At 31.2% G+C, this 12,983-nt stretch overlaps 1 protein-coding gene and 1 long non-coding RNA gene across 2 annotated transcripts; both read right to left on the bottom strand.

Annotated features, from left to right (window-relative positions):
• Positions 1 to 794: 794 nt before the first annotated feature.
• LOC135959010 (uncharacterized) lies at positions 795 to 1,230 on the bottom strand. Its single transcript, XR_010576489.1, has 2 exons — positions 1,101 to 1,230; positions 795 to 1,044 (listed from the first exon to the last, which is right to left on the bottom strand). It is a non-coding gene; the product is annotated as an uncharacterized LOC135959010 (long non-coding RNA).
• Positions 1,231 to 4,146: 2,916 nt separating this feature from the next.
• On the bottom strand, positions 4,147 to 5,630 carry LOC135957990 (annexin B10-like). Its single transcript, XM_065508842.1, has 4 exons — positions 5,468 to 5,630; positions 4,689 to 5,397; positions 4,453 to 4,634; positions 4,147 to 4,396 (listed from the first exon to the last, which is right to left on the bottom strand). The coding sequence occupies exons 1-4, from the start codon at positions 5,477 to 5,479 to the stop codon at positions 4,340 to 4,342; spliced, it is 960 nt and encodes a 319-aa protein (XP_065364914.1). The 5' UTR covers positions 5,480 to 5,630; the 3' UTR covers positions 4,147 to 4,339.
• Positions 5,631 to 12,983: the final 7,353 nt, after the last annotated feature.

The following is a 12,983-nucleotide window of genomic DNA, read 5'->3' on the forward strand; positions in this document are numbered from 1 at the left end:
ATTTTTTGTTCAATTGGCCTGAAACACGGTAATGGTCTGGCGAATTTGTAATAACTTTAACATTTTTTAATAAAATTTTGCCATTTATATTTCATTACAACGATAATTACGTACATATTTCGATTCTTTTGCATTCAATTGCAAAAGTATTTATTTAGTAGCAAAATTTTTTCAAAAACTGAAAAATTTGCATTTTTCTCTAATTTTAGCGATAATACAGTATTGGGTCATTTTGAACCAAAGGAGATACAGGGTTAATTTCCAAAACTTTTTTTTTAATGTAATATTCATTAATATAAATAAATCTACATATTTCTAGAAAACAATGCAGAAAGTTAACGAGTTTCACCTATTTATTCCATATTAACAGTAAAATTTTGCATATATCTGAACTTTGACCTCAATGCGCGTCCAGAAATCGTTGCCCGATTTGGCTCAAATTTTCAGCACTTAACACTTAGGCCTAGTGTCACAATATTCCACCCGGCACTCTTCAAAATTTTAACAAAAATTTTTTCCCATACAACTGATTGTCACTCTAATATATATGATACATGATTTTTTTTTCCAAAAAAAAAACTTTCTAGTTGAGGTGGATATGATTCTCAAAAGTTTACCAAACCTCATAATCTTGAAATTTAAAAAATGGTTTGATTTCAAATCTCTTGATTTGGTACCAAACCTGAATTACTGGGTTGATAAATACCTCTTTTTAGCTAAGAGAGTTACAAATAATTCTAGTACTAAATCCTTATTTAACTTACCGACTTTCTCATCATTAATGAAATCACCAATTTTACAAGACACCACATTGCTTTTGTTTATTAAAAAAAATCAAACAAATCAAAATCAAGGAAACTATTTTGTTAATACTTTGCAATTTCATTGTTTAAAGCTGCACACTACCAATTGTGAAATAAAAAATAAATAAGTTAGAGATTTTTATTTTGCCAAAGAGAGATTCGTAGAATTAAAAATCGCATTAAATTATGCACCACCAATCAAGGCACACAGAGCACGTTTGTAATCACCAGAAGTTTCCGACTAAAAAAAATATTTTAAAATGATTTGTACAAATTAATACCATAAATAATATTTACCTTTACAGCACTAACTAGAGTACGATTATATATACGTTCGAACTCCTCTTTAATGTTGCCCAAATCAATTTCAGAACGTGACACTATAATGCGTATTAAAGTCGTATCATCTGTACCCATGCCATCCATGTTTAATTGTTCCTTTGCAATACTTAGGATTCAGTCTTTCTCCTTTTGGTCTGCATACACTCCTTATTCCAGCGGAACTTTTTAAGTTGTATTTGGATTCGGCAGGGAAGAGACTGTCTTTAATTTTTGGACACTCCAGTCGATGTGGGCTTTGGCAAATTTCAGTCTAGCTTTCTTGTTCTTAGCTGATAGAAATGTTTTTTTTGCTCGTCGTCAGCTGAATAATCGGGCTTCTACTACTCTTCTACGGATTGTTCTATCGCTAACGCATAATCTTAAACTTGTTCGTACTTGAATAGCTGATGCTGTAGGATCTTTTTGTATTGCTCTTTTAATCAAGGAATCATAAAATCATAATATCGTGATTTTTTTCGCGAACGACCTCCAGAATGCACCGGAGATTTTCGACCAGTCTTAAACAATTTTTAAACGAGTCTGGAAATAACTATGTTAATTGAATATTTTTTACTAAATTCATGTAGTGATAAGCCCGTCTTCCAGTCTTCAATAACTTTAATTTTAAATTTACTGGAGTACTTGTTCCTTGTCATTGTTTTTTTCACAATAAACTGTATAAAACTTAAATTTTGCACACTACGTCTTCCTATATTTTTATCTTTTGGAATTTTTAAGTCCATTCATTGTGATTCCCGATAATTCACATTGCAAATATGCAGTACCGAGTCAAATTTTTAAACATCTTATAAGAGGGTGCTTTTGTTTTGTCCGTTGCGTTTTGAGTTTTTATATGATTTATCATTTTAAATTAATTTTTAATAAAATTATCTTTTACTAAATGAATATTAAATGAACACTAACAATATTAGTTAATAAAATATATACAAAATACATCTCAAAAAAGTCGTTTTTATCAAAAAAATTATGATTTGAAAAAATCCATTGAGGGGGTGCTTTAGTTATGGCCAATACTGTATATTAGAGTGACAGCCGATTTTTTTTTTTAGATTTCAAAGAGTGCCGGGTGGAATATTGTGACACTAGGCCTAAATGTTAAGTGCTGAAAATTTGAGCCAAATCGGGCAACGATTTCTGGACGCCCATCGAGGTCAAAGTTCAGATATATGCAAAATTATACTATTTATATGGGATAAATAGGTGAAACTCGTTAAATTTCTGCATAGTTTTCTAGAAATGTATAGATTTATTTATATTAATGAATATTACATTAAAAAATTTTTTTTGGAAGTTAACCCTGCATCTCCTTTGTGTCAAAATGACCCAAAAACTGTATTATCGCCAAAATTCGGAAAAAATGCAAATTTTTCAGATATTTTAAAAATTTTGCTACTAAATAAATACTTTTGCAATTGAATGCAAAAGAATCGAAATGTGTACGTAATTATCGTTGTAATGAGATATAAGTGACAAAATTTGGTTAAAAAATGTTAAAGTTATTACAAATTCGCCAGACCATTAACGTGTTTCAGGCCACTTGAACAAAAAATTTAGGAAAAAAAATTAATATATTTCGAGAAAAATTAAAATAAAAGCTCATTTTTACTTAAAATATGTCCATATTTACTTGTATATAAGTTTTTGTCTTCGTAGGATACCGTTAACCTATTCGCAGATATGGCCAAAAAAAATAATTATTTTTAACGGCTGTTTCAAAACTCCATTTTCAAATTTTTAAAAATTTTGTTAAACAAATTTCAGATTTTTTCGATCATCACATTGGGGTTTATTGAGATCAAAATAGGGAATAAAAATATGAAAAAATTATGTCAATACCTCTTACAGTTTTTCCGTACCTGCGATTGAAATTTTGCGTTTTTCAAGAAAAACTAATTTTTTGTCCATATTTAGGCGAATGAGTCCAATTTCCTTACTGTTAAATTTTAAGTAAAACCTATTCATAATATTATAGTCCTTATAATTTTAAATATGTTCTGAAAGTTTTACTAAAATCGGAAAACGATTACCTTTGAATCGTGAAGGTCAAAGGTCAAATTTTTCAATATTTGGAATTTCTAATGAAGATAGCGAAATGTTACATATTTTTGGGCCGATTTTCATGAAACTTGAGGAAAATATATATTGGGGTCTAGCATTTACAACAACAGTGCAAAAATGAATTTTAACCTTTAAGAGGAAATATCTAAATTTTTTGTTCAATTGGCCTGAAACACGGTAATGGTCTGGCGAATTTGTAATAACTTTAACATTTTTTAATAAAATTTTGCCATTTATATTTCATTACAACGATAATTACGTACATATTTCGATTCTTTTGCATTCAATTGCAAAAGTATTTATTTAGTAGCAAAATTTTTTCAAAAACTGAAAAATTTGCATTTTTCTCTAATTTTAGCGATAATACAGTATTGGGTCATTTTGAACCAAAGGAGATACAGGGTTAATTTCCAAAACTTTTTTTTTAATGTAATATTCATTAATATAAATAAATCTACATATTTCTAGAAAACAATGCAGAAAGTTAACGAGTTTCACCTATTTATTCCATATTAACAGTAAAATTTTGCATATATCTGAACTTTGACCTCAATGCGCGTCCAGAAATCGTTGCCCGATTTGGCTCAAATTTTCAGCACTTAACACTTAGGCCTAGTGTCACAATATTCCACCCGGCACTCTTCAAAATTTTAACAAAAATTTTTTCCCATACAACTGATTGTCACTCTAATATATATGATACATGATTTTTTTTTCCAAAAAAAAAACTTTCTAGTTGAGGTGGATATGATTCTCAAAAGTTTACCAAACCTCATAATCTTGAAATTTAAAAAATGGTTTGATTTCAAATCTCTTGATTTGGTACCAAACCTGAATTACTGGGTTGATAAATACCTCTTTTTAGCTAAGAGAGTTACAAATAATTCTAGTACTAAATCCTTATTTAACTTACCGACTTTCTCATCATTAATGAAATCACCAATTTTACAAGACACCACATTGCTTTTGTTTATTAAAAAAAATCAAACAAATCAAAATCAAGGAAACTATTTTGTTAATACTTTGCAATTTCATTGTTTAAAGCTGCACACTACCAATTGTGAAATAAAAAATAAATAAGTTAGAGATTTTTATTTTGCCAAAGAGAGATTCGTAGAATTAAAAATCGCATTAAATTATGCACCACCAATCAAGGCACACAGAGCACGTTTGTAATCACCAGAAGTTTCCGACTAAAAAAAATATTTTAAAATGATTTGTACAAATTAATACCATAAATAATATTTACCTTTACAGCACTAACTAGAGTACGATTATATATACGTTCGAACTCCTCTTTAATGTTGCCCAAATCAATTTCAGAACGTGACACTATAATGCGTATTAAAGTCGTATCATCTGTACCCATGCCATCCATGGCTTTGAATAAACGATTAGCGAAGAAGGCAGGCGGTGATTGAACACATTCAACTGTAAGCAAAGTTATGAAAGTTTATTTAAAATAAAATTCTTACTTTCTCTTACCTATTGCCATCATAGCCTCATGTAACTCTCCGCTCATTTCATGCTTAATGGCCTGTTCAATGGTTTGACCCGCTACATTTTTATATTCCTCAAATACCAAACGCAATTGAGCAAAACTACCATGAGCCATTATACGATTGAAGACCTCTTCGTCTGTGCCCAGTTTGGCTTCTCCGGCATTATACAAGGCCTCAGCTTGTTCCCTGGCTTTTTCGGCATCAACAGTACCAGCTGGATCCCGCACACCGGTAACAATCAAAGTCAATAGACGTCTAAAATGACCCGAAGTTTCACTGCACATGTGTTCGGCCAAGGGACGATCGTACATGTTCTCATAACAGGTGACTATCCCAGCCATTTCTTCATTTGACTTGGTGCATAAAATTTCCACGAGAGCACTTTCATTGGTGCCCAAGCCCTCCATGGCTTTGTGCAACTGTTTGCACAAATATTCCACCGGCGTTAGCATCAGTGCAATAATGACATCTTCAAATTTGCCACCCAGTTCACTTTTTAAGTCTTCTATTAAATCGCGGCCGTATTCGCGTAAAAAGTTTTCCTTAATCGATTGACGCTGGGAATTAGAGCGGGCTGTCAGAATATCGATGATGGCTTGCTCATCGGTGCCAAAACCTTTCATGGCAGCACGAAGAGCTGCTGTATCGGCTTCCACATCTAAAGGTTCTGCGGGCACAACAGTGGGAACGGGCTTTAATATAAAACATATTTCAATTATTAATTATTTCATTAAAACAATTATTATTACTTTCATAACTTACATCATAATCCATTTTTAGTATTTTTCTTTTTTTTTCTTTCTTACGCACAAGTTTAATTAGCTACGAAAGTCGTTTTTTGTTGCCCTAATTAATTATTAATAATAGTACACTTTCTTTACTTAGGTTGAGTATGTGTAGTTGTTGTTCCCTCAATTATTTTTAATGTCTGTTGGCACTTTTTTTGTTGTTTGCGCTGATAATAACAAAAACTGTTGAATTTATTTCATATTTTTCTTGTTTTTTATTGTGTATTAGAATTAGGGATGAAACGATACGAGTAACTACAAGTAAATATCGATACTTTTGTTTCGATACCAAGTACTTTTAGCATCGATACTTTACTACCGATACAGTACTCGATACCCTAGTGGTATCGTTTCATACCTACTTTTAACAACTAATTTATCGAAATAGAAACATTGGCAAAACATAATGTCAGAAAACTTCAACGACACACTGTTGCCAGATTTAAGGGCATTTTGTAGATTTTGATTGTAAAAATGGCAAAGTGCGATTTCCGATTTCAGTCCTCAAAATGACTAAAATAGAATATAAGAAAATAAGAAATTTTATATCAAAAAATGCTGTTGTTGTCCGGATGTTTATTAGTTTTTTTATATTCTTTTTCTCTTTTTTACTTACATTCTTGATCAGTGTTGCCATATTATTTTATTAGTTAATACTCATTCACAATAGTATCAATTCTTATTAGATTTTCCGTTAAATTTAAATATTCATTCACAATTCACAATAATATATTTTTAATTTTGTCCGTTAATTTCTGGGACTGAATTGACGGTTAGATAAATTTATTCATATGAAATATTTTATTGGTGTTTTTAGCTTAGCTGTAATTCAAAGCAGAGGATTTTTACTGACATAAGATCAACATTCGACCGCTAAAAAACTATTTGTATGGATTTTTATGTCAAATTCGTGTTACACATTTTTAATGTTCTATAATAACACTAAAGTCTTACATTAAGTCGACATTACTAATCCAACTTTAAGTCTGTTGTAAAAACAGAATTGTTGGAGAATGTATTAGAAAAAAATGCTCAGTTCAGGGTGACTGTCATTTATAAACAGCTATGTGACTAGTTATTTCAACATGTGCGTGTCCAAATAGCTATTACGAAGACTTCAACGTATTGCATTCACAACTTCATTTCTGAAAGAAAGGCCCAAAAAGAAAAATTAAACGCATCCAAAACATTCGGTTAGAAATCATACGCACAACGAGACAAGTGTAGCGCCCGAAATTATAAGAGAATGTTGTATAATAAACTTTCAGCGGATGCCCAGAAATACTCAGCGTTGCATAGATCGAAGGATCTTTATAGCATCACCAATTATCTAACTGGAAAGAACTTTTCGAACAACAGATTGCTGATAAACACCGAAGGTGAACTCACAACATTTGTGAAAGACCAACTGGAAATATGGAAACAGCATTATTCCAATATGCGTTCTTTAACAGCTGCTAACCAACCACCAAGACATATGTATATGCACCTGTGTTTACCATGAAATAAGGCAACATATCTCCATTGAATGTCCAGATATAGCAGAAGTTATGGATGACTTAAATCACCTAAAAACGAATGAGGCCTCTGGAGCCAACAACATATCGCCCGAGATGCTTAAAGCCTAACCCCATACTACAGCTAACATATTGCTTCCTCTTATTCAGAACTTCTGGATGACTCACAAACTTGATTATAATTTAAAGGTTGACCTTAGTACGGTGAATAAGATCATAGCGCAAATCTCTAACCGGAGAATATCCGACCTGTACTAAGGGATCTAAGGTTGGTTTCCCGAATCGTATGTGCTCTTGTAGTGCAGAGGGACGTCATTTGGTTACATTATACATCTCAGGTAATCTAGCGTGAAGCCAAATTTTACTTACTGTGCTGCACAAAATTGGCCCACAAATGGCCTATTTTTGATCTATATCTGGATTACTAAGTCATTAATATAGGTAATATGGATATCTAATGATACATATTTCAAAGTCCATTGCAACGATGTATATAAGGCTATATATAGTAAGCTGGACCTACAATGGGTCAAAATCGGAAAAAAAAATTAAATTTTGTTTATCTAAAAAAAAAATTATTTTGAAATATAATAAAGATTCCGCACATCCGAATATTGTAGTTCTCTTACCTGTTTTATTTTGTTTGAAACAACAGTGTGCCTTGTCTCTATGTATAATTCTCTACGACTCTAACTTTCAACAAAGAAAGTTGGTGTCGATTTATGGTTCAGAAGACGATGAATATTTAACATAACCTTACATTGAAATGAATTTAATATGAATTTGTTTTTGTAAATTCATACATACCACCAGTCACATAAAAAATTACTAAACAAAAAAAATATTTTAATTGACAATGTTCCAGATTTCTTAGAGCCAATTACTATCACTAAGGAATACATTAACTACAAGTTGTTAGCTCTTTTTCCCTAAAATCTCAGAATTTTCGAAACTATTAAGTATAGAGAAATATATGTACATAGAGACGAGACACTCCGTTTTGCCAAACAAAAATATAACATATCACATGTCTGATACAACAACAAAATACATTGTTTGGTTTTTGACAACAGACATAGGTTTTTGAAAACTACGTCTCGTCTCTATGTTACCCTATTCTATTAACGATTTCTGACATTCGAGTTTTCTATAACCCTAGGTCTCCACGTAGCAATATTTATTGCTGCAATTGTCAAATTTGATTGCGTCAATGAAATTTGCGAGTGTAGACCGCAAATTGCCATATGTAGCAATCCATTGCGCAATGATTGCTCTGCTGATTGTCTGAGCAATTATTGCTAAGCAATAAGCTGTCAGTTCAGTTGTCATTAATGTAAAATTTCTTCTTTCTATGATTCGATGCGATTAATTCATCCATATTTAATTTATTTAAGAACCAAAACAAACAAAAAAACAAAGAAATTAGTGAAAAAAATCATTTAACGTAAAATAAACCACAGTCTTTCATAGAACTTCTCGCTTTGAAAATTTTGTATTTGTGACGAACGTTTTCTCCACCTAAAGCAATCAGCAATCACTCTGCTGTTGCTCTGCCGACGTTATTGCTTGAGCTTAGCAATAAAAATTGCTACGTGGAGACCTAGGGTAATAAAAATCGGTTTATGGTATGAAATCCCATATTGAGGTTATTTGTGATTAATGATATTTTAGTTTTTTATACTAGAAATCGATTCTTGCTATGAAATATGAGTGATCACAGATTGAGATTATTTTCCCAGATTTAAAATATTTGAGTTTTTTTCGATTTTTGGCATCAAATATAAGTGATCACAGATTGAGCTTATTTCCCCTAAAATTGCAGTACATATTGACGAAGTTATTAACGATTTAAAATATTTGATTTTTTTTATCCAAACACAGAAAAAACTATTTCTTAAACCGTTTTAATTCAAATATTTGTCACATATTGAACTGGTTTCAATTATTTCATAATCAAATCAAAACACATTTTTGTTATTTTTTGTGTTTCAATTACGAAAATTATCAATTCAATAATTTTTGTATTTGAAATTCAACCAATAACGAAAATTGTATATTCAATTGTCAAAATAATCAAATTCAAAACTCAAAATTCAATAGAAAATATCAAGAAATTTTGTTTTTGAGCAAATGAATACTTGATTTAATTACGAAATAATTGAAACCAGTTCAATATGGGATAAATGTTTGAATTAAAATATAATTTTTTCTGTGAATCAATCATATTATGATCCAAAGTGACACAATGAAATCTTATTATGATCTAATATAATCATATATGCGACCCAATTAAATCATATTATGGTTTAATATAAATATTATCATTAAAATTATATTTATCTTATTTTGACCGTTCATCTCAGAATCACTTTCTGAGACGGTTAAAACATGTCCGTCCGTGCGTCCGTCTGGCTGGCTGTCCATACAAATCTTGTGCGCAAATTTAAATATATTTTGATAAATTTTGGCACATATGTAAATATTTTTTTTTGAAACTACGCTAATGTACGTTGTGTATTTGTGTGATATGAGTTTAAACACTAATCACGGTGCCAACACCACAAGTGTTTTGTATCAAATGCTAAAAACAACACAACATGTTTTGTCTTGACATATTTTTGGGTCTATGGCAAGTTCCCATGAAATATTTACACATCTGCTGTGTTAGTGGTACATCCTCAGCGATTATGGGGCGTATAAAATGATTTAACAAGCGAAAATCCCATATAGGCAGACGCACTCACACTTACACATATACATACATATTTACAAATACTCCTGATACAATTACACATACATGCGTATTAGGCTGGTCCTTATATAGGACTTTTGGACTATCGGTTTTATATTTCATTTACCCATAGATATTTAACTATAAAATATAAAATTAATTTGATATCGATAAATATTGCCCGATTTCCGCCATACTTTACAGTATAATTTCAACAGTGCATAAGTAACGCCCACCCTAATGTAAGTATTATACAGGCATGGTGTTGATACTGACACATTTGTATGAATTAGTGTACGCGTTACTAACTCTAATAACATTGACTTTTGAGAATTACAGTGTATATTGGCTAACATTAAAACAACAACAGTAGCAACAACAACAACAAATACGATGAGAACAACTAAACTGTTTTAGTCCTTGTTGCCTTGATAAATACCTAAACTGCATACGGATTTTGTATTGTTAACGCGTAATTCCAACACAGTTACATCATGTCCGCATGTTCACTCAGACACATATATTAAGATACTTGTACATTAGGTGGGTCTCACTAAAATAAAAGTATATCTTGTTTGATATAAAATCACCGAAGCAGTTTCTTCCGTTTTTCGAAATTCAACCTAGTTCGAATTTATTCGAATTTTTCGAATACTGTTTTCCACCCGAACTGGCTTGAATTTCGAAAAAACGGAAATTATAAGAGGATTATAATGTATCATTTTAAAATGTTTTGAAAATTTTGGACTTACACGACAATTTCAGATACTGCATGAAATCGACATTCAAAGACCTTTCCTATGATATCAATATTTAATTTGTTTTCTTCCGATAAATATGAAAAAAATCATAAAAAACAGGTCCTGTTTATCCTTTGAAAATATTGAACAGAATTTAACTTTTATTTTTGGGGCCATCCTAATATACATATGAACTTTAGTATATGTGTATGGAAATGAACAATAGAAATACAGAGTTTTGTGCGAGTGGAGTAGAAGTTTTAAATATTTGAATTTTTGTTCAATACTATTTAAATACAACATTTTGTTTGCGTGTCTGTAGAACCTTCAGTTACTAGCAAATTTAAATATTTAATGATGGAATCGATTTCAGGATATTCGAGAAATCTTAATCACCTGTACATCTCGTAGGCGTCTTCCCAGTAAATCTATGTTATCGGAACGACAATTGTCTATCGAAGATATCTCACGTATTCAGTTCTAGTCTACTCCTCTAAATGAACATATCGATAATGATTTCATTGATAAATTTTCAACTATTGGACAAGTTAAAATACCATATTTTAATTTGCCACGGGCCTAGTTAATTCAAAACAATAGGCACAAATAAGTTGTAACTCAGCGGTCTAAATGCAAGTATTTTATTAAGTTTTTTAAACATAAAACAGAACGAACGAGGGTTAGGTTGCGTGAGTTAAAGGTGCCAGCCAGAATCCCATCGGACTAAAATTGAACCATTTTGATAAATCAGAGCTCTGCTCATGATGAGCACCAGTGGAGAACCAGAGCTTTTTATAAAGATTATAATATTGTTACGCTTTTACCTTTTAAAAACGTGGTTTATATCCTTTAATTAAACCGGATACTTGTGATTACAAATAAAAGCCGTTTAGTAGTTTAAAATTTGTAACAACTGTTTATTTATTTAAAATGTACAACAACAAACAATGGCAACGCCTACCTCCCATACAAATTTTAAAATCAAAATTTTAATATTTATACCATACACCACCATAGTGGGGAGGGCATAGTGGGTTATGTTTGCTGATGTTTGTAATGTAAAAAAGTATTGTCCCAACATCCACCTTAGAGTATACCAATCTGCACAGGATCACTTTCTGAGTGTATTTAGCAATGTCCGTCTGTCCATCCATATAAACCTTGTAATCAAAGTACAGGTCGCAATTTCAAAGACAATTCTATAAAATTTAGCACAAGTTTTTATATTGCCCCAAGGACGAAGCTTATTGAATTTGGTTAGAATCGGTTCATTATTTCTCCTAGCCTCCATACGATTGCCCTATATGAAAATTTATGACGATCGGTCCATAACACTATGCACGAAATTTACACTTTTTTTTCTGTCAAGAGGGGCACCCAGCGGCTTAAACTAATTCGGGTACGCTGAATTCAGTGGTGCTAACCGTTTTTTAGGTTAGCTCATATATACCGAGATATACCGTTATTTCGCAAATGAAGGAGGTTGCACAACATATTTTCACGTAACTCCAAAACGGTTTAGATTATTGAATAAACTGAAAAAAAAACGATTATTGGCTTGATTGAGCTTGATTAAACGCTTATTGGCCAAGTTATTAACTATTTTAGATATTTTGAGTTTTTATATAAAAATATCGATTTTTGGTCAGAAATATGAGTGATCACAGATCGAGCTCTTTTTCTAGTTATAAGCGAATTTAGATATTTTGAGTTTTTTTATAAAAAATCGATTTTTGGTCAGAAATATGAATGATCACAGATCGAGCTCCTATTCTTGATTAAACACTTATTGGCCAAGTTATTAGCGAATTTAGATATTTTGAGTTTTTATATACAAAATCGATTTTTGGTCAGAAATATGAGTGATCACAGATCGAGCTGCTTTTTTAGCGAATTTAGATATTTTGAGTTTTTATAAAAAATTGATTTTTGGTCAGAAATATGAGTGATCACAGATCGAGTTCCTTTTCTTGATTAAACGCTTATTGGCCAAGTTATTATCGAATTTACACAGAGAAAACAGATTCATTGTCACAACCGAATTTGTCGCCAATCGAATTTTGTCGGTTGCATGTACTATCGCATAGTTCGGTTGTAGTTGCTGAATATATTGATAGTCACAACTGCTAAAAAAAAATTATTCGGTTGGAATATATACTAATTTAATATACTTTTATTAGGCTAGTTCAATTAAGAAAATATTATTTTTTTTATTATTTATGTTTTATTAACGTTTAGTAGCTAAACAAATTATAAATAAATGTACATTTCTAAACATATGAACACGTAAAGATCATTTAGATAATCAAAAAAGCCGCTTTTAGCAGAATTGAAAAATTTGTCAGCCAAACAGGTATTTTATGGCAGCTTTATACATCGGCACACAACAAACTCATAACTTAGTTGACTCGATACATAGGTTACATATCGATCGCAAAATTATAATCTTCACGTGGTGTTCCTAGCGAGAATAATAAAGACAATGACTATTTTTTAAAGAAA

Source organism: Calliphora vicina, chromosome 4 (assembly GCF_958450345.1).
Source record: "Calliphora vicina chromosome 4, idCalVici1.1, whole genome shotgun sequence".
In the NCBI taxonomy this organism is placed as follows: Eukaryota; Metazoa; Arthropoda; class Insecta; order Diptera; family Calliphoridae; genus Calliphora; species Calliphora vicina.

Excerpts from the sequence above, each read along its gene's own strand:
- LOC135957990 (XM_065508842.1), bottom strand. Across the intron at positions 4,635-4,688 it reads TGAGGCTATGATGGCAATAG|TTGAATGTGTTCAATCACCG; the intron begins GTAAGAGAAAGT and ends CTTTGCTTACAG. Across the intron at positions 4,397-4,452 it reads CTCTAGTTAGTGCTGTAAAG|TCGGAAACTTCTGGTGATTA; the intron begins GTAAATATTATT and ends TATTTTTTTTAG.